The 21,916-nt window shown below is 42.7% G+C and overlaps 1 protein-coding gene across 6 annotated transcripts in view; it reads left to right on the forward strand.

The window, feature by feature from the left end:
* Tnrc6b (trinucleotide repeat containing adaptor 6B) overlaps positions 1–21,916 on the forward strand; it is a 209,956-nt gene that overhangs the window by 172,042 nt on the left and 15,998 nt on the right. For all 6 annotated transcript variants that reach the window (XM_090328774.1, XM_090328771.1, XM_090328772.1 and 3 more), the window contains 7 exons: positions 4,802–4,927; positions 13,146–13,277; positions 13,601–13,696; positions 13,823–14,006; positions 17,640–17,777; positions 20,169–20,345; positions 21,618–21,764. In XM_090328774.1, coding sequence (XP_090184900.1) covers positions 4,802–4,927; positions 13,146–13,277; positions 13,601–13,696; positions 13,823–14,006; positions 17,640–17,777; positions 20,169–20,345; positions 21,618–21,764 — 1,000 coding nt within the window. The remainder of the gene's footprint in view (positions 1–4,801; positions 4,928–13,145; positions 13,278–13,600; positions 13,697–13,822; positions 14,007–17,639; positions 17,778–20,168; positions 20,346–21,617; positions 21,765–21,916) is intronic.

Genomic DNA, 21,916 nt, shown 5'->3' on the forward strand with positions numbered 1-21,916 from the left:
ACATGAACTTTATTTTAAATGTTTCTTTTATCTTCTCTCATTTTTGATCATGAGCTCATATTTAATAATGCATAAATCACTTAGGCAAATCTTAACAAGGTTACATAGTTCTCTTATATAATCTAAATTAATAATATACCATTTTTAATGATAGATTGGATAATAAGCCATAGTCTGGAGGCCTTTCCTTCTATTTAATATACCCATTAAAAAATAAAGACAGGATTATAAGATTAAGATTACCATATCTTGAAAATCTAGTGCTTTTAGATTTGAAGTAAGATAATGATTACCCAGAGAAGGGCAACTTGTAACATACAGTAGAGCTCGCATGCAGCCGCTTCATTAGACCTAGGGTTGCACCTGGCAATCCTCCAAGCAGGGAATGCTGGACAGTAGAAATGGAGTCTGCAGGCTGCGTAGACCCGGCCTCCTCACTCTCACAGGGCTGAGGGGACACAGCAGAGCGAGCTCTCCACAGTCGTCATTTTTGGAGAAAGCCAGGAATTTGGAGCCACAGTGCCTTTGCATCAATAATTCTGAAAGTGATGCCATTGTCCTGTGACCCCTCCCTTGCCACTGTGCTCTTCTCAATCACAGAAGGGAATTAAGTATGCAGTGTGTAATTATTAGTTGTGTCCATTCTGTCTCATGTGACTTGCGTGTGTAAATTAGAGGAGGGCTCAAGCAGTGTCCCACACTGCATAGCTGTCTCCGGTAGTTACACCTTTCTAAGAGTGGATTATACTGTTTTCCGATCAGTTACTTCTCAGTTGCAGGAATGCAGATAATTTTTCATTTTCTGCTTTTATATTTTGATGTCACTACACTTCTCTTACAGAGGACATGGCTATGTGTTCCTTATATAAACAGGGAAGAAATAATGGCATAGATATTTTGAGGACTCATTTTTGGGTGAAGCAGTGAAACCATAAAATGGTCATAATAATGTAGCTCCAAGATCGTATAATTATCCAGTGCTGTAGATGTAGCACATAATTGGAGTGTAATAAACCAGCCAAGCCAGTTTGGCATTGGACTTTCAAGATTAGGTCATTCTTCTTTGTTTTGATCCGTGGATTGTCACAATCAGTACAGATGATTGATTGCCACAATCAGTACAGATGATGATTGGTCTGTTATTGTCAGGGTAAGCACATGTTCTTTCCAAATATTGTTATGGTTTTTTATATTTTTCTACATAAAACTAATAGAATATATTCCATATTAAGAAGACAATTTAAGCTAATAAGCACAGTGATGTGAACCTATAATCCTAACTACTTGGAAGGAAGAGATTGAGGATCAAGGCCAGCTTTGGCAAAAGTCATTTAAAAGACTTCATCTTAATCAAGAGCTGTGCACAGTGGCACATGCATGTTTTCCCAGCTATTGGGGAAGCACAATGGCACTGGCCTGTAATTCCCAGCAACACAAGAAAACACATGCAGGAAGTTCATGGCCTAGGCTAGTGTCAGGATAAAGCTAGACCTTACCTTGAAGATAACTAACGTAAAAAGTTGCTGAAACCATCGATTGACAGAGTGCCTGACAACTAAGTTCAGAGCCCTGAATTCAGTCCCCCAGTACCACTGAAAAAATTTTAATTAAAAAAAAAACATTTATTAAAGGTTTGATCTTGCCAGGTGCTAGTGGCTCATGCTTGTAGTCCTAGCTACTCAGGAAGCTGAGATCTAAGGATCACAGTTCAAAGCCAGCCTTGGTAGGAAAGTCCGTGAGACTTAACTTCGTTAATCACAGAAAAAGCCAGAAGTAGCGCTGTGGCTCAAGTGGTAGAGCACTGGCCTTGAGCAAAACAAAGCCCAGGGACAACACCTAGACCCAGAGTTTAAGCCCCATAACAGGCAAAAAAAAAAAAAAGTTGATTTTTTAAGTCGCGGACCATTTCAGTCGGCTTGATGATTTGTTAAATTTATATGCTTTTATGAATTAAACCCTGAGGTTGAGGAAAATAACTGGGAACTCAGATCATTTTAAAAACTACACATAAAGCCATTAAAGTTTTATTGATAGGAGATCAACTGTGAAAATTCATCACTGTAAAAAACAGCAAATCTAGGCCAAGAAAATGAGCAGTTTTAATGCCAAGGTTCCATTTTAAGATATTGGTGGGGCTAAGGGTGTGCCTCAAGTGGTAGAGTGCCTACCTAGCAAGCCCAAGGCCCTGAGTTCAAACGCCAGAACCAAGGAAGAAAGAGAAAATACCAGTTTTCCATAGAGAGTAAGACAAACCTTATTTAAGCCTGGAAGCATGATCCAAGTGGTAGAGTAACGTATCTAGGGAACTCAAGACTCAAAATAATGAGTTCAAACCTAAGTACCACTAAAATATAAAATAATAATAAAATAGAGTGCAATTGTCTTATTTCCATTTCCATAATACCAGTGTTGCTAGTGACTTCAGAAGTCCTTGGACTTTCTTTGAGAAGAGAGGACTCTGTCAACTAGGAAAGAAGTAGGACTTGATTTTGTAAAACCTTTTTAAAAGCACTTTCTTTTTAAAAGCACTTCTTGTCAAAACAAAGGTTGAAATTAATGCAACTACTCCAGGTGCAGCAATGTATGCTGGGAGCCCCAGCTACCTAGGAGGCTGATTCAGCAGAATTTCTTGAGCCCAGAAGTTCAAGGCCAGCTTTAACAACACCATGGCAAGCTTTCATCTCAAAGTCTCTAGTAGTATAGAGTGACTCTCAGGGGGAGGAATTGGCTCAGAGATAGAACACTTTTACCACGTGTGAGGCCCCAGGTTCAAGACCCAGTAAAAAAAAGTAATTCCATATCTGCCAAAACAGACTCTGGAAAAGATTATAGCTACCTATAACTTCACCATCTAAGGACCAACCGTGAACAAATCACGTTTTTTTTTTTTTTGGTCAGTCATGGGGCCTGGGAGCTGTCCCTGAGCCCTTCAGCTCAAGGCTACCACCCTATCCCTGGAGCCATAGCCCCGATCTCAGCTTCCTGAGTAGCTAGGATTACAAGCATGAGCCACCTTGCCCAGCTTAACCATATTTAATAAAATAAATATTTCCTCTTTTATTGGGGATGATCAGTAGTCAGGCTATCCAGTTATCACAACTGGAAAAAACTTAGCACCGATCCATCTTTCCTTCACGTGACAAATCTGAAATATGAGAGTTTCTAGAATGAAAAATCCTTTCATATTTATGTCTCTCATTTGAGAGACATAAAATTCATGAGTCTCCTTTTGTTTTTATGAAACAGATTTGAATCGCCATTTCTTTGTTTCTTATCATTTTTATTTTTAAGTTTATTGATTTGCCTAAAGAAATCCCTTTAATCTGTTTTTGAATCATTAAAGCCCTCAAAATATCGTTACTGTTCTAGAACTTAATGGTGCTTTAACGAATTCTTTAAAATAGCCTTATCACTTCTGGCAAGCTGAAGGTGGTGACCTGAGAGTTTGCACACAGGCTTTAAGCAGTGATGAAGCTTTCTTCCCTGAAGCTGCTTAGATTCAGGATACTTCGAGTGATGTGTCTGTCCTCCAGGCCAGGGAGGGCTCTGGAAGTGGGAAAATGCAAGGGTTGAGCTGGTGGTGAAAGGTAAAATGGGAAGTAACTCTTAACAGTTTAAGGGTATCATCACAGAGTTGCAGTGTTTTGGATGACACAGAGCTGAGCTAGTCACTCTGTGTGTAGAATGGGGAAGGAGCTTTGGGTGAGTTGTCCTCCACAACAACCTCTGACCCAGGCCTTGAAAAGCCTAAGTGGATATGATATAGAGACCTCAGCATAGTGGCTTTATACCAGTAACCCCACAGAACTCAGGAGGGCAGAGACAGGAGGAACACAAATTTGAAGCTACCTGGCCCTGGGCTCCATTGAGGGAGGACCCCTGCCCCCATACCTCAAGAACAAATGTAACCACATAGACAGCAACCTTAGGAACCAGGGAAGTAAGTGTTGGGTTATCAAACTCAAAAAGGCTCAGTCACTCTTTGAGCCCAGCTTTCTCCAACTCCGTGGAAGGATAGCCAGGTACTCAGTGAGGCGGGCCCATCAAGAATCAGGAAGTGAAGCTTATTTGTAACTAGGCTGATATTCAGACATTTGAATGAGAAGTTACAGGTGAGTAATTTTTTTTTGGTATCCCTGAAATAATTATTTTTACTGTTTCCCTTTCTTTCCTTTGTATCTCACTGTGCAGTTGATGGCTATTTTCTCACGTGATAAGGAAGGGATCAAGCAGGTCCTGGAGGAGGAAAGGGGTTCAGAACTGGAGTAGGGTCCTTGTGATAGTAGGCTCCCTACTATGGCTGTGGTGACATGATTAAATTAGCCTATTCAGGGGTGATATTGTCATGTTATTTTTCAATTGATAGGGTAAGCGTGCATTTTTATGCAGGTGCCTTTTAAGATAAAGTTGGAAGATAACTTTGACCACCTTGTTGAGGGCTGGAAGCTTAGCTCAAGCCGTGGACGAGCACCTGCCTAGCAAGTGAGAACCCCAGTACCACTAAAACAGAAAGTCCTGGAGATAAACCTCACACTGTTTATACTTTTTAGTTGTGAAAGAAAACACAGTGCTGACTCTAACATCTGGCTAAGTTTAACCCTTTCAGTTTATCGAGTTCAGCAGACTCCCCAGCAGGTGAATGATATGCCCGTGCGCTGATTCGGATAGCTGCCCCGGCACTGCCAGCTGTAATGCATGGAACACAGAGCATGATTCTTCTGAGGGACAGAAACCAAATTTGCTTCTTACTTGAATTTGCTGTCGTTGACAGAAAGCCTTACTGGTTCTCTTGTGTCCACAGGGCGGCAATCATGGTTTATTTGGAAACAGCACAGCACAATCGAGGGGCCTGCACACACCAGTGCAGCCGCTGAGTTCTTCTCCTGGTCTCCGGGCGCAAGTGCCTCCTCAGTTTATCTCCCCCCAGGTAAGCAATTTTGTGGGTCCGCAGTTGTTTTTGTTGTTGCTTCTTGGTTCTGGGACTTGAACTTAGGGCCTGGGTGCTGTACCTGAGCTTCTTTTGCTCAAGGCTAGTGCTTTGCCACTTGAGCCACGGTACCACTTCTAGCCTTTTTGCCAGTTAGTTGGAGATCAGATAGATTCTTGTGGACATTCCTGCCCAGGCTGGCTTCGAACCATAATCCTCAGATCTCAGACTCCTGAGAAGCTAGGATTACAGGCGTGAGCCACTGGTGCCCGGTATGTCCACATTTTTGAGTTAAAGACTAGGTGGTTTCCAGTTACTAAATGAGAAATTGCTGGTTTTATAGGCATAAAGTGTGTTGATTACTAGTTTAAAATTACAACCAGCTTCAAGATTTTTAGAGCAAAATAGTACCTCTCTTTTACGGTGTCATGCATGCAAGCAAAGTAGATATTTTTGCATGGAAAGCATTTTGATTCTGTTCCTTTTAGGCCTTCTCCTAATTATTTTTCTAATATTTATTCACATAAGTAAGACCACTTTATAAATGGTAACACTACAACTCTCAGAGACTGGCTACCCTCAAGATTTACCCATAGATGAACAGGAGCATTTCCAGATTCTAGGTTATTCTGGAAAATTCTGAGGAGCTATTTGCTACACTATTGAGCTGATGCTCTGGGGTTGAACTAATGAAGAAACAGAAGTGCCTGGGCTAACTGCTTATTCACACAGCAGCTGTGTGGAGGATTTGGTCCTCTGATGCCACAGGAAATGTTTGTCTGCTTCTCCCTCCGGGATACCCAGTTCAGTGTTGGGGAGATGACAGTGAGAGGTCTCTGCCATTCTATCATCCACATTTTGAAAACACAGCAGACAACAAATAGTAAGGGTAGTAGATATTGTATAAAACGTTTAGCAGGTCTATTCTGATCAAAATGCCATAGTGAAATCCCTGAGTACACACTTTTTAAAAAATGAAGGACACGAGTGTAAAACAATCTCTGATGGGGGATAGAATGGATGATCAAGGCCAGCCTTGATTAAAAAAAAAAAAGTCACAGAACCCCATCTCAATAAAAGGTGGGCATAGTGGCCTGTGCTTATCATCCCAGCTGTGTGGAAAATGACCATAGGATAATTGTAGTCCTATGATGGACATAACACAAGACCCTAATCAAAAACATAACTAAAGCAAAGAGCTGGGAGTGTGGCCCAAGTGGTCAAGGCTCTGAGTTCAAATTCCAGTTCAAACTGCCAAAGAGAAAAAAAAGTATGCAACAGTTTTGGGAATTGGTTGTGGCTTTTCACTGGCAGTATCATTTAAACGGGGTCTTGGAGAAGAGCTCAGAGTTTCTAGGCATAGCCAGATTACAGAAGCCTTCCAGTCAAGCAGCAGGGGCGGGGCCGTGGGGGGTTGTGGCAGAATTTGGCAAAGCTTTGTTTGCTTTGCTCTGAATGTCTACCTTGTCCTGTAGGCCAACCCTTTCAACCTTATTTATAACTACTTTTTGCACTGCTGCTCTGGATTTTGAACCTGGTCACACCCAGGTAGTTAATACATGCATCTTAAATTTTGACTATTGCTAGAGATAATGGAGTGTGAATAAGGTTTTTCATCCGTGTAGTTGTGGCTCAGCACTCTACACTAGCAGAGATGGAGGCTTCAGCATGCTAGCTCGGGCCAGGTAGTGACAAAATCCCATCTCCATGGTGCAGTACCCCATTGTCCTGCCTCCCATCTTCCTAGCGTGTGTCAGCAGCATTACCCTCTCTCCTTTTCGATTTAATCGGCTTTCCAGAACTTATCTCTGTTGGTTCTCTGTCTCTCCGCCACCTTTACAGATTATTTTCCCAACATTTGACTGTCAGAGCGCTCTCAGCCTCTGTTCTCAAACCTCAGCCTCGCCCCGTTTAGCCACAGCCAGGTGATCTCACCTAGTGGACTAACTTATTGATATTCAGAGCTTGTATCTGTAGCCCATGCTTTTTCTCAGCTTCAAGGATTGCTGAGCATCTTTACTAGAATTTCTTGTAGGTTTCTCAGGTTAACATGTCCAACAGAACTTCTGAAAAACATTTTCTTCATCCAAGTAAATAGGCTTCACTCTGCAGTGGTTTGGGCCAAAGGCCGAGAACAAGATAAGACCTCTCATGGTCCATATTCGTCCAACAAGCCCTTGCTTCTGAGCTTTATCAAGGCTCTGACCCCTTACCACCTCCACTGGTCCCGCCCTTGGCCAGGCCACTCTCAAACTTGTAGACTATGTAGACTATTTCGGGGACCTCTTGTTCATCCCAGCCCGAGTCAAACAGGTCCTCTACAGCCACTGCCTGTAGCCAGCCATTAGCCACATGAGCACTTGAAATGCGGCTGGTAGGCTAGAGGAACTACGAATTGTATTTCACTTTCATTAGCTTAAATTTAAATGATACTGATTCAGTATTGCAGAAAGGCACTATCCATGGCACTACTCTATAACATGAAATAGAGCATGTTGCTCCTTTACCTGGAGTCCCAGCACAGTTCACTGTATCACTGAAATCATCATCATCATCATTATTACTGTCAGTCCTGGGGTTTGAGCTCAGGGCCTGAGCACTGTCCTTGGACTTTCTCAAGGCTAGACCTCTACCACTTGAGCCTCAGCACCACTTCATTGGCTCACAGAGTGCAGTCTTCATGGTCCTGGGTGATCTCTCCCATGCATTCTAGCCTCCCAGCCAGCCGCTGGCCCCTCACGCCAGGCTTGCCTCTAGATACTCTGCCCCTCATCATCCATTATTCGGCTCCGTCTTTATTCCCATTGGAGCTCCATGTTAGCACATCTTTTTTTTTTTTAGTCTTAGGACTTGAACTCAAGGCCTGGGCACTGTCCTTGGACACTTTTTTCTCAGAGCTAGCACTCTGTCACTTGGGCCACAGCACCATTTCCAGTTTTTCCTGCATATGTGGTTCTGGGGAATCGAACCTAGGGCTGCCTGCATACTAGGTGAGCACACTACCACTAAGCCATGCTCCCAGCCCCATTAGCACCATCTTATCAGAAACTTTCCCAGGCCTAGCTATATACCATGTATCTCCACCACGTGACTCCTGTTCCCACCTCTCTGTAATTTCCCTCTGTTCATAATCTTTCTCATTTCCCCCAGGAGGGTGGCAAGGCAGGGATTGGTCTGCCTCGCTTACTGCCTGAGCCCGAACATCTCCAGCTGGGCCTGGTCCATATTTTAAACTCAGTAAATATGTGTCACATCCTGGAACAATGCATATAAGAATTACTCCAGGGCCGGGAGTTTGGCCTTGTGGTTAAAGTGCTTTCCTAGCATGCACAAAGACCCGAGTTCGATTCCTTGGTACCACATACATACAAAAAAGCCGGAAGTGGTGCTGAGGGTCAAGTGGTAGAGCTCTAGCCTTGAGAAAGTCCAAGGACAGCGCTCAGGCCCTGAGTTCAAGCCCAGGACTGGCAAAAAAAAAAAAAAAAAAAAATTACTCCAAAGTGCTACAAATGTTAGCAAAGTACAGGCAGCTTTGTTGAAGGACCCAGGGGCTTCAGATGCCTGCCAAAGGTGCCTACTTGCTCTACTTGGAAAAAGAAAAGTTCTGCACACACAATTTTTTTTAATTTACCAAAATATACCTATCATTGATTTAATACATAATGCAGAAAGAATATTAACAAAGTCTCTTGTTTTTTCATGACATTTCTACATTGTTCAAAGTGAGATAGCTCTTTTTAAAAATGAAGATGGGGCTGGGAGTTTGGCCTAGTGGTAGAGTGCTTGCCTAGCATGCAGAAAGACCCGGGTTCAATTTCTCAGTACCACATACATAGGAAAAAAAACTGGAAGTAATGCTGAAGCTAAAGAGGTAAAGCTCTAGCCTTGAGAAATCCCAAGGACAGTGTTCACTCAGGCCCTGAGCTCAAGCCCAGGACTGGCAAATTAATTAATTAATTAGACAAAGCTGGGCGCTATGGCTCACGCCTGTAATCCTAGCTACTCAGGAGGCTGAGATCTGAGGATCAAGGTTTAAAGCCAGCCCGGGCACAAAAGTACCTGAGACTCTTTATCTCCAATTAACCTTTGGAAAATGGAAAGTAAAGTAGGGTGGTAGCCTGGTAGCCTTGAGCTAAAGAGCTCAGGGACAACCCCAGGCCCAGGGGTAGGGTGGTAGCCTTGAGCTGAAGAGCTCAGAGACAGCGCCCAGGCTAAGTTCAAGTCCCATGGCCCACAATGAAATAAATAAAAATTAAGACAAGCTAACCACACTGAAAACTTGTATATGGAAAACAAATTATTCTAGAAGTTGTCAACCCATGTTCAGACTTTGTGCAGGTGCAAGCATTCTCCTTGAAATTGTGTCCCAGTAGTTTGTGGGTTTCGTTTTTTCCCCCCTGTTCTCCTGTAATTTTTTTGGCGGCACTGATTTGAACTTGGGGGTTTATGCTTACTAAGTAGGTTTTGTTTTGCTTTCTGGTGATATTGGGGATAAAGCCCTGGGCTCTAGCCCTGAGCTACAGTCTCAGCCCATATAGTGATCATTCTTAATGATGTGTGATCAGCTTGATTTACTTAACACTCTGCAGCATTTCTGGCTTTTAAAATATTTCCACTATAAGTAACATTGCTAGGAAATTCTTCTATCACCTGAGCCAGAGCTCCCACTTCTGTTTTTTGGTGGGTAATTGGATGTAGAGTCTCGTGTATTTTTCTGCTGGCACTGACTTCAAATCTCCATCCTCATTTATCAGCCTCTTGGTAAGATGATAGGTATGAGCCATCAGCATCTGGCAAACAAACAATTTTTAAGGTTTTTATAGACATTGAATTTTATACCCATTTGGACCACTTTACAAGGACAACTCGTATATAATGTAGGCATAGACAGCACACACTGAAACATGTTACATATTTGTTACAAGGCTAAGACTATAGCTAGGGAGTAGAATGTTTGCCTCACATGTGTGAGGGACTAGGTTCTGTCTGTAGCACTGTGGGGATAGGGAGATGTTTAGACCACCTTGCTGTCACAGTTCCTTGGTCCCTCCTGTCACTCAAATATTCAGAATAACACATTTCAGCAGGCTTCTGTTTTGCCTTCAATTGCTGTCATTTTGTACCTGAAGTGCTTTATTAAGTACATATTGACTACAAGAGCTTCCCTTTCTCCAGCCCAGCTGGAGACTGAAGAGGTTTTAAGCCAGCATAATTAACTGTGCAAAGGGAATGCACAAACCTGCAATTTAATTATGCTGCAACCCAGGTACAAACAGCCATTTGCCAGGAATTTGGTGACACTTCTCTCCAGCCCTTCTGTAACAACAGAGGAAGACACTGCCTGCAACCTGCAATAGAGTAAAGCAAGGTTAGTTAGGAAGTCCTCAGAATTATAACTTCCATTATCTCTGTAGGCAAGTTATGGAACATATATAATGATGGTATTTAAACATAAAATTGTACTCAGGTGCCAGTGGTTTATATATACTGTGATCCCAGCTTCTCAGGAGGTTCAGATCCAGGGGATCGAAGCTCAAAGCGAGGCTGTACAAAAAGTGCATGAGTCTTTGTCTCCAAAACCACCAGCAAAATGCACATGGCTCACATGGTAGAGCACCAGCCTGAGCAAACAAACTGAGCAAGTTTGGAAGGCCTTGCGTTCCAATTCTAATACCAGCATAGATCGGTAGGTAGGTAGGTAGGTAGGTAGGTAGGTAGGTAGGTAGATGCCATTCTGTCCTTTTTGTTTGTCTTTCTATATCTATCATTAAACAATATAATTTGTCTTATTTTACCTTTTTTGTGCTTTATGTAATATACCCACTTCCTTTTTTTTGTTATTTTGCTTGACATTGTTTCTACATTTCTACAATTTTCCTAGGCGTGGTTCGTAGAGTGCCTTTTTTTTGGGGGGGGGGGGGGCATGGGGCTTGGACTCTGGGCCTAGGCATTGTCCCTGAGCTCATCAGCTGAAGGCTATCCTTTGAGCCACAGCGCCACTTTCTGGTTTTCTAATGATTAATTGGAGATAAGAATCTCATGGTCTTAAGTGCCCGGGTTGGCTTTGAACCAAGATCCTCAGATCTCAGCCTCCTGAGTAGCTAGGATTACAGGCATGGGCCACTGCTCCCAGCACTCACATAGCTCTCTTTATATGAGTATACCATAACTTGTTTAACTTTTCTGCTTCTACAATTTACATAACATAGTTTCTCCTTTTCTGCTGTTACGAACAGTGCTGCTGTGAATATTCCTACTTGTCTGATAGGACGCATTTCTCCGGGTGTCTCCTCTGGTGGTTTCTTTAATTTGAAGAGTGGGTCTGGTGGTGGGGCAGAGTTGGGGGGGAGGCGTCAAGGGTATTGCCTGTCAGCAATAGTGTCCACTCTGAGAGTGAAGAGAGAGGTGGATTGATCCAGAGACTAGTTGCTAAAAGTGAATGGAGGAGGGAAGAGAAATGCAAGTCACAGCTGTTTATTTTGATGGCTAGCAGGCTAAAAAGCAGAATAGGCAAAAGCAGTCCCGGGAATTGTAGATAAAAATTTTGGAAAGGAATATGGAAACTTTCATGATTAGAGCAGTACAGTTCAATTAAAATAAAACATGAACCAGATAATGTACTGAAACTTGATTAGGCAAAACTTAAAAATGAAGAGATCACAGTAAAACTAAGTTTAATAACATAATCATTATGTACAATACCCTTTAACTATAATATTTAATTATATATCCTTTAATACAGTCTGTTTAAAATATCATTTTACCATGTAGTCAATGCTTAACGTTGTGACTGAAATTTTACTTTCTGTAACACAATTGGAATATGATTTGTGCTTTAAAGACATTTAAGGCTGCCACAGCAACTTACAACAACTGGTGACTTTACACAACAGCGCTGTTCTCTCAGCCTCTGATGGTTACAGATCTAAACAAGGTTGTTGATGCTGGAGGTGGAAAGAGAACCCGTCTGGCCTCTCTGCTGGCTGTGACTGTTGCTGGCAACGTGGGTGCCCCTCAGCTTGTAACCCTGTGACTTCAGGTTATTCAGGAAAACTTTGGAGTATGCCACTTTTGTGCCACTCCAGAGGAGGAGAGTGTTATCTTTGCCCTCACTGCCCCAAGTGAGCCGCAGACTGCATAGAGGACAATGCAGGGAATCTCAGCCCACTGTGAAGGCGCCTTCAGTGATGGTTCAGAAATGGGAGGAAGTTCCTAGTTCTGTCACCAATGCTACCAGCAGCCTCACTTGGCTTACTCCAGAAAACCAGAGAGAAGGAGCCACTGAGTCTCGTAACTTCCAGGCTCTTTGCCACAGGCTTTCTCTGTTTCCTCTTTGTATGTTGTTGTTATATGTATAAAAAGAAATACTTTCTTGGAAGTAGTTCTGTGCTGTTCAGTATATTTTGTTTTATGCACATTTCGAATAATAGTTTTTCAGTTACAATTTTTTTTCTTGAAGACATTTTTCTAATCTGATGGTTTTCTTTTTTAGGGTTTTGTTTTTGGTGTTTGGTTTTTTGTAGAAAATTTAAGTCAAAGAAAATCTCACTGCCAGAGATAGTATTAGATTGTTTGAGCCTCGACCATTCTGGGCTGTGTAGGAAGAGCCCATCTCAAAAGACAAAGTGCTGAGCAGGGAGTATGGCCTAGTGGTAGAGTGCTCGCCTAGCATACACAAAGCCCTGGGTTTGATTCCTCAGAACTGCATACACAGAAAAAGCTAGAAGTGGTGCTGTGGCTCAAGTGGCTGAGTGCTAGCCTTGAGCAAAAGGTGTCCAAGGATACTGCCCAGGCCCTGAGTTCAAGCCGCAGGACTGGCAGGAAAAAAAAAAAAAAAGACAGTGTTAATACTTTAATATCATTCTCACAATTTTTTCTTGTGGGGGTCACGGGGCTCGAATTCAGCCTGGGCACTGTCTCTGAGCTCTTCAGCTACCACCGTACCCTTGAGCCACTCTTCCCATTTTCTAGAGGTTAATTGGAGATAAGAGTCTCAGGTCCTTTTGTTCCCCAGGCTGGCTTTGAACCTTGATCCTCAGATCTCAGCCTCCTGAGTAGCTAGGATTACAGGTGTGAGCCACCACACCTGGCTCACAAATATTTTTGATGAAAGAAAACCTGACAGTACTTGCTTTAGTTCTGTCAAGATTCTTACAACAGGGGGAAAAAATGTTTTGATAAATTCTGAGAAACCCACCCCATCCTATTTTCTGGCTAGGTTTCTGCCTCAATGCTCAAGCAGTTTCCCAACAGTGGCCTGAATCCAGGTCTTTTCAACGTGGGGCCCCAGTTATCTCCTCAACAGATTGCCATGCTGAGCCAGCTTCCACAGATTCCCCAGTTCCAGTTGGTAAGTAGCGAATGCTCTTCCTGTAGCTAAAAAGGTTATTAAAGCCTAGCTTCCTATTTTCCTTTTAAGTTTTGCTTTCCTCTGTTGTCTTTGTTAATTTTTATGTTTGTCACTTTTCATGTTCAAACTTGCATGCAAACAACTGTATGATTAAAGGTGGACTTATCAGCCCTGCTGGCAGTAGACCAGGAATTCATCAGTGCCTGCCTTACAGATGGTTTTGACTCAGGGACTTGCACCGCAGTAGAACCCCTTCCAGTGTTCTCAGCCAGTCAGCCTTAGGAAGCTCTGGACCCCTCTTTTCTTCCCTCTGGGTTTTGCAGGCTTGTCAGCTTCTCCTGCAGCAGCAGCAGCAGCAGCAGTTGCTACAGAACCAGAGAAAGATTTCTCAAGCAGTGCGCCAGCAGCAAGAGCAGCAGGTACCTGGGTGGGAAGGGTCTCCCAGGGGTTCTGAGCCAGTGTCCCTCACTGGAAAGCCATTTGGAGTTTATCGTGTGTCCCTGTTTCTCTCGGGCTCTTCCTTGATCTGGTTGCTACACCCTCAGCTGGCTCGAATGGTGAGCGCACTACAGCAGCAGCAGCAGCAGCAACAGCGACCGCCAAGCATGAAGCACTCACCCTCTCATCCCGTTGGGCCCAAGCCACATCTGGACAACATGGTACCCAACGCACTGAACGTGGGGCTCCCAGACCTTCAGACCAAAGGGCCAATCCCTGGATATAGTTCTGGTATGTTGTCATAGTCAGAAGTACCTTTTTTCAAAATCTCCTTGTCAAAGCCTATGATGGGGGGGAACCCTTACTGTCCTTCAATTTTTATAGTAGCTGTACAAGGTTGCAAAGCCAAAAACAGTCCTTCTCCCTGTTGGCAGATGAAATTGTGAAGTACGAGGCCCTCAAGTCCTGACTGCTTTCCCAGGCTCACCACACAGCCAGTACATAGCAAAGACAGGCCAGCCGCTCTGGCTCAAAGCAGCCTAATAGGGGAGCTTTTTTATAGAGGCCAAATTGCTCTCCTTCCAACAGCAGTTTTTAAAGCCAGTTGAAATGTTTGCATGTGCTGTGATTGCTACAGATGGCTAAAGTTATGTCTATTAAAATACGTACAAGTTGAAGTGTGGGACTCATCTGATAAAATTGCCATGGGAAAATTAAAAAAAAAAAACTAAAATTTTAAAGCAGACAAAAAAATTCATCTGAGGTTATGATTTCATAGGCTTTAAATAGAATTAGCACTAGTAAGGCTATACCTTTGACATTCATTAAGAATTTTTGGGCAGGCAAATCATAACACTTTTAGAAATGAGAAATGTGCTGTAAGCAGAATCCAGTCAGGAAGGCAACAGTGACTCAGAATAAAAGTTAAAACTAAACAAGAGCTGGGCACACTGGACTCAAGCCTGTAATCCTATCTACTCAGAGGCTGAGGATATTTGAATTATCAAGGTTCAAAACCAAACAGGAGGAATTGTTCAAATAGCAAAAAAGCCAGACTGGAGGCATGATTTAAATGATAAAGTATTAGCTGAGCAAGCAAGCCAAGCAAGTTCAAGGCCCTTAGTTCAAACTCCAGTACCACATACACACACACACATACACACAATAGAATAACTAGTAACTGCTTAACTAATGTTCATTATTTTGTAGTTTTTCCTATTCTTTGCTTTTATCATGGAAGCATGGCTAAATTGGTAAAGCCATTGAAGCTCAGCATGAGACCTAGAGTTCATTCCAATACTGACAATGAGTAATAAATGAAAACATTATTAAAGTATGAAATTTTGCAATATTCTTGTGGTACACCCAGTGTGCTATATCATAGAAATTGTAAACACTGAGTCTGTCTAAAATGTATATGTGTATAAAGATGTTCATGCTGGCATTGCACCATAGAAGGATAAACAATTATGGGGGATAGGTTTCTGTTATAATTGTTACAAAAGTAATCCTCCCAATCGCAACTCTGGGTTAGGGATCCAGCCCAAGGCTTCATCCATGCCAGCCACTGAGCCGCACCACCAAACCCAGAGTTGTTTTCAGTGTACAACAAAAAAAGTGGACATTGGGCGGGGAGTTTGGCCTAGTGGTAGAGGGCTTGCCTAGCATGCACGAAGACCCGGGTTCGATTCCTCAGTACCACATACATAGAAAAAAGCTGGAAGTGGTGCTGTGGCTCAAGTGGTAGAGCTTCTAGCCTTGAGAAAGTCCAAGGACAGTGCTCAGGCCCTGAGCTCAAGCCCAGGACTGGCAAAAAAAAAAAAAAAAGAAAAAGAAAAAGTGGACAAAAGCGAGGATGTGGAGACATGCTTAGTTTTAGCAGGGCTTGGTAAGAATGGAGCAGGGTGGTAGCAATGACTAGGGGATGACTTAGAACGTGTGGTGGGGAAAGCAATTGTACAGAAACAGATAAGATTGGTTGTGCTTGTGAGAATGGTAAGAAAAAGGCATGTTCTGGTGAAATGGATCTGAGCAAAGGTGAGAGACATGGGTTATTTCTACTTGTACCATGGCTTCTAATTTAGAGCCTGGCATAAATTAGCCTCTGTGTGAATATGCATTGAACTGAACTAAATGGTTTGTTTTAATTGGGTGAAGGTAGTGAATTTGTGAAATAGAGCAATACAGGGAAAGCACTTGGTTCTGAGGAATTTTGGTTTTGACGAAGTAGCAAAATACTGTTGCCACCACTGGCTTCCCACTCATTCCACAATATTCTCATTTCTTGGTGGCTGTTGGTTCTTCATCCTTTCATCTGTTTAATTTGTTTTAACTCTTAATTTCACTTTTCCTTTTTTTTTTGGGGGGGGGCAGTTATGGGGCTTGAACTCCAGGCCTTGATGCTATCCCTGTGCTATTTTGCTTAAGGCTAGCACTCTATTACTTGGAACTGTAGCTCTACTTCCAGTTTTTGAGTGGTTAACTAGAGATAAGAGTCTCGGGGGGACAGAGAGTTTAGCCTAGTGATAGAGTGCGCCTAACATGCAGGAAGACCTGAGTTTGATTTCTTGATACATAGAAAAAAAAAGCCAGAAGTGGTGCTGTGGCTCAAGTGGTAGAGCTCTAGCCTTGAGAATGTCAAGGACAGTGCTCAGGCCCTGAGCTCAAGCCCAGGACTGGCAAAAAAAAAAAAAAAAGAATCTGGGGCACTTTTCCTGCTCAGGCAGGCTTTGAACTGCAGTCCTCAGATCTCAGCCTCCAGAATAATTAGGATTATAGGCATGAGCCACTGGTGGTACCTGCCTGAAGAATTCTATGTGTATTCTGATCCAAATGGAAAGCAGGCTTACGAGCCCCCTGAGACTCCATGGTTGTCTGTGTGTTTTCAGCTCCGCCGTGCTGTGTGGTGGGAGATGGGAGAAGGTTGCTCACTGTGAGTATGGCTAGCAGCCCTACACCCGGTCTTAACCAGGGCTCAGGGCACTGTGAGCTTGGAACCTCTCCCTGACGGCCTCCTCTGCTCTGGGGTCATCATGTGAACACTTGCACATGAAGTTGGTCTTTCAGAGTCTACCATAACCCTAGATACTTCTTCCCCACACTGGCGGTTGCCATCCTAGGCCTGACATGCAAAAGCCTCTGTGACACGGCTTTGCCCCTGCCCCTGCTACTCTTCCCTACTTCTTGTTGCTTTTCTACAGACAGGGAAACATTGCTGTCCATTGAACTTCTTAGCATTCCCTAGGCACACCTTTCGTGAGTCATGACTCAGAGCTGGGTCAGCTTCTTCTCTCCAAGGTACCCTTGCTAGCCATCATTGCTGCTGTCACATATTCTTTTCTTTTCTTTTTTTTTCTTTTGGTCATGGGGCTTGGACTCTGGGCCTGGGTGCTGTCCCTGAGCTCTTCAGCTCAAGGCTACCACCCTACCCCTTGAGCCACAGCACCACATCTGGTTTTGTAGTAGCTAATTAGAGATGAGTCTCTCAGTCTTTAGTGCCTGGGTTGGCTTTGAACTACCATCCTCAGATCTCAACCTCCTGAGTAGGTCGGATTACAGGCTTGAGCCACTGCTCCAGGCTGGTGTCACATATTCTTCTATTTGTGTTTTCCTCTTCAGCTGCAGAGTGGTTCCCAGTGGGCTGGGACATAAATGTTTAACTGGTAAAAACAAAACAAAACAAAACAAAACAAAAAATGTATATCTAGGCCTGAAGAATGGACTAAATTAGATGACAGTGACATGCCTTTTCACACTTTTAATATAGAGGCAACATCTTTTTAGCATGAGCCAAGATCAGAGTTTTGAATTAAGAGGTTTTATGAATTAGCATGTGAATGATGGTTGTTCATGGGTTCTGCCTGAGAATTAGCATTGATATAAGAGAAATACAGAGAAAGACATAACCCTGGTTCTCCATTTCAGGCTTCAGCTCTGGCGGTATGGACTACAGCATGGTTGGTGGGAAGGAGGCTGGGACTGAGTCTCGCTTCAAACAATGGACCTCCATGATGGAAGGACTGCCTTCTGTGGCCACACAGGAAGCCACCATGCACAAAAACGGTGAGAATGCCACCTCACAGTAGGCAGAGCTCCTTAAGCAAGCATCCTGAATGACCTTCGAGGGCTTCTTGCTTTTGTTTTGAAATATGGTCTTGAAATGTATCTCAAATTCTATGATCCTCCTGCCTCCGCCTGAGTAGCTAGGATTACAGGCATGGTCACCAGTGCCTGGCTTGCTTTTATTTTTTTGAGAGGAAAACACAATAAATAATATGTCTTATTGATTAAATTCATCAGCTTTTGAAAAATATCCTGCCTAAAACTAATGGGAATCCATGAGGCTTGTGTTTTTCACAGAGCTTTTTAGTCCTCATCTTTCTGGACAGAACTGGAGTACATTGCAGGCTTTGTGGTGAATTGGCTTGGCCCCTCCTCTCCATAATTCTCTGCAAGTTTCCTCATCTCCCTGGTAAACAGACCAGCGGTGTGAACCTTCCCTCACCCTTCATTTCTGTTTGTTCCATTTGCCAGTGTTTCACATCTCCCAGGTCTCCATGAGAACCAAGTATAAATAGGTGTGTGGCTTTTAAAAGGCTCATTCAGTGTGCAGACTTCAGGTCCCCTTGTCAGCCCTCTTTAATAAGCCCATCAAGAAGTCTAAAGAAGGAGTCACATGGATTTCTCTGCCTGCCAACCCCAAGTATGATCAAAATCAAGAATGACTTGTTGAAACGATAAAACTTAAGCCAGTGCTGATAGCTCGCGCCTGTAATCCTAGCTACTCAAAGCGGCTAAGATCTGAGGATCAGGGCCTGCCAGCCCAGCCAGAAAAGGCTGTGAAACAGAAACTTCAGTACACTCTCCTCTTACACCTTTAGAGCTGGTAGATGAGGTTTTTCCCATTTTCTTAAGCATTCCCTGAGGGAACTGAGCTTTCATTTCCTGCTACTTTATTGTAATGTGCCCAGGAGGTAAACTTTGAGGCATTGGCTTGAGAAAAGCAAATATCTTCTTAGCTTGGCTAGGGGATAGTTTTGATAATACTCCTTCTAGGCCAAACCAAACAGATTATTTTATTCAGTGTTTGCACATGTATTTTAATGTATTATGCTGGAAATAAATTTTTATATGTTCATGAGTAGCATCCTAAGACTACAGAGTGACACAATAGAAGACGTTTAACTTTTTTCCAACCCCATAGCATATAAAATGTGTGCAGGGGCACCAGAAAAGCCTCAGGAATGCCTGCAGAACACAGAAACAAAGGATTTTCTGTTCTTCTCATGTGAGGCCCTTGGTCTCAGAGCTGCAGAGTTCATTGCTGGCCTTTAGCTGGCAAGGACCCTTGGACGGGAATTCCATGTCATTGCCTTGGAATTTAAAGTAATAGCAGATACTTTTCTTTCTACTGGACTCCGTGCTCTGCTGCTTTTAAGAACTAGCACTTAAGAACATGGGCGGGTATCATCTGTAGAGATGTTCTTTAAAAACCTTCTCATTTCTCCCTCAAGTGATTAGCATAGAAATTCTGGTGTTCATGGTATGATTTGCAGCTTATGAACATTTCATTGGTTTCATAAGGGGATTTGCCATACTAAAAGAACCATTCAGTGTTCGGGAATGAGAATGAAGTTAGGCTTCGGTGGCTCAAGCCTGTAATCCTAGCTACTCAGGAGGCTGAGGTCTGAGGACTATGATTCAAAGCCAGTTTGGACAAGAAAGTCTATGAAATTCATATCTAATTAACCCTCCCCCCCCCAAAAAAAAAGCTGGATGGAAGGCATGCCTCAAATGATAGAGTGCTGTCCTTGAGCAGAATAAAGCAATGCTCTAAGTTCAAGCAACAGTACTGGCACAAAGAGAGAGAGAGAGAGAGAGGGAGGGAGGGAGGGAGGGAGAGAGAGAGAGAGAGAGAGAGAGAGAGAGAGAGAGAGAGAGAGAGAGAGAGAAAGGGATTAAGTCCTCAATTAAGAGCCATGTCCTCCATGCAGCTTCATTTTCCAGTGTTCACTCTATTCCATGAGCTGTGTTTAAGTTCCTCTAGAAAAAAGTTTTGTCTGGGGGCCGGGAGTTTGGCCTAGTGGTTAAAGTGCTTGCCTAGCATGCATGAAGACCCGGGTTCGATTCCTCGGTACCACATACATAGAAAAAAGCCAGAAGTGGTGCTGAGGCTCAAGTGGTAGAGCTCTAGCCTTGAGAAAATCCAAAGTCCAAGGACAGTGCTCAGGCCCTGAGCTTAAGCCCAGGACTGGCAAAAAAAAAAAAAAAAAAAAAGTTTTGTCTGGGGATTGAGACATAGTTCAAATATTAGAGCACTTGCTTAGCAAATATATGCCCCTAATTCCACCCCCCATTACCCAAAAAGAAAAAAATGAAAAACAAGAATCTCATCTGAGTGCTTTCTGAATGGACCCTCTCTTTCTGAGTTAACTAATTACTCTCTTTTCTCAGGCGCTATAGTGGCCCCTGGTAAGACCCGAGGAGGGTCACCATACAACCAGTTTGATATCATCCCAGGTGACACGCTGGGTGGCCATACGGGTCCTGCTGGTGATAGCTGGTTACCTGCCAAATCTCCACCAACAAATAAAATTGGAAGTAAATCCAGCAATGCCAGTTGGCCTCCAGGTACTGTCCAGGAAATGTTTTTGTTTTTGTTTTTTGGAATAGCATTTGTTCAGGTTCTAAACACATTATATTTGCGACACACTTAACTGAATTCCATGCTTCCTTTTTTCGAGTCAGTAATTATTGTTTGGTAAGGCCAGGAAGGCAAGGCATGTGCTGAGGGAAGATGGGAAAGCTTCCCTAGGTGGGGGGGGTGCGGGGAGTAGAGAAGAAGATGACCTTGTAGCTGGGAATAGAATATGGGCTTATAGGATATGGGCTTATGGGCTTCTATGCAGTTGATAACTTGAGTTGATTCTTAGTTGAGATTTTAGTATCATTTAGGTTCTAGATATGCAGTAATGTATACACTAAATTTTTTTAAATTTTTTCTCTCTTCATTTAATCTTTTTTTATTGTAGAAAAATTAGAAAATTTAGTAAAGCCAAAATAACTTGATCAAAAAGCATTGTACTTATAACTTGACTTAGAGAATTGTAACCTCTTTCTACAACTACTCAATAATAATTTTAAAATAACTATAAATAAAATCCTATTAACTGATTATATTATACACACATATACACACATATATCCTCTAGTCTTCTTTCTGTGCATATATACTTGTGGCATAAGTATGTATGGTTTTATGAAAGAAGACTAATATATCCTATTTAGGGTGGCATGGTCCCCCCAAAAATGTACTCTTTACCTGATTTACATAGATGTAATCCATCTGTAAATCACCTTTATAATAACAATAAAATTTTTAAAACTATATCCTATTCATATGTGTGTGAAACACACACATATATTCTTCAATTTGACTTGGAAGATAAAGTTTATTAATTTCTATCATAACTTTAAATATAACTTCATTTAATCAGTAAAAACATGGTACGCTTTAATATGAAGGTAGCCTTTCTCATAATAAACTAAATTATTCCTATTTGTTATTCCTGGATAGTCTTTGTGGCAGTAGTCATATGAATTAAATTTTCTGTTGGTTAATTTTCTTGTGTATTTTGACCAATGAATCGTAAGGAAAATAGAAAATGCTCAGAGCTTCTCTCAGTTCTTGGCCTGTGGCCTTTCTTGCCTCTAGCCCTGAAGCTCCCGGGAGCCAAAAGATGAAGTACCTGGGCTAGGCCTTCAGGTTACAACCACAGTGGCCAGACTTATGCCCAAGTGAAGTGCTAATGGCAAGAGCGTATGCTCAGGCCTATATTTTTTTCTTTATTTGGGAGGGAGTGGGCAACCTCTTTCCCCTGACATTTATTTTCTTTATCTCAGAATTCCAACCAGGAGTGCCATGGAAAGGTATCCAAAATATTGACCCTGAATCTGATCCCTATGTCACCCCAGGAAGTGTGCTGGGGGGTACAGCCACATCTCCCATTGTAGATACTGACCACCAACTGCTGCGGGATAACACCACAGGTAAGCTGCTGCGCCCCATGAGGATTCCGCCCAGCATTTTTATAGGTATTAGTCCTGGCCTTGCAGGTACTTGAGGATGTAACCAAAAACAGGACAGTATTTTATTTTATTTATTTATTTATTTTTGTGGGTCATGGGGCTTGAACTCTGCC

This window comes from Megascapheus bottae, chromosome 2 (genome assembly GCF_031878675.1).
Source record: "Megascapheus bottae isolate mThoBot1 chromosome 2, mThoBot2.hap1, whole genome shotgun sequence".
NCBI lineage: Eukaryota > Metazoa > Chordata > Mammalia > Rodentia > Geomyidae > Megascapheus > Megascapheus bottae.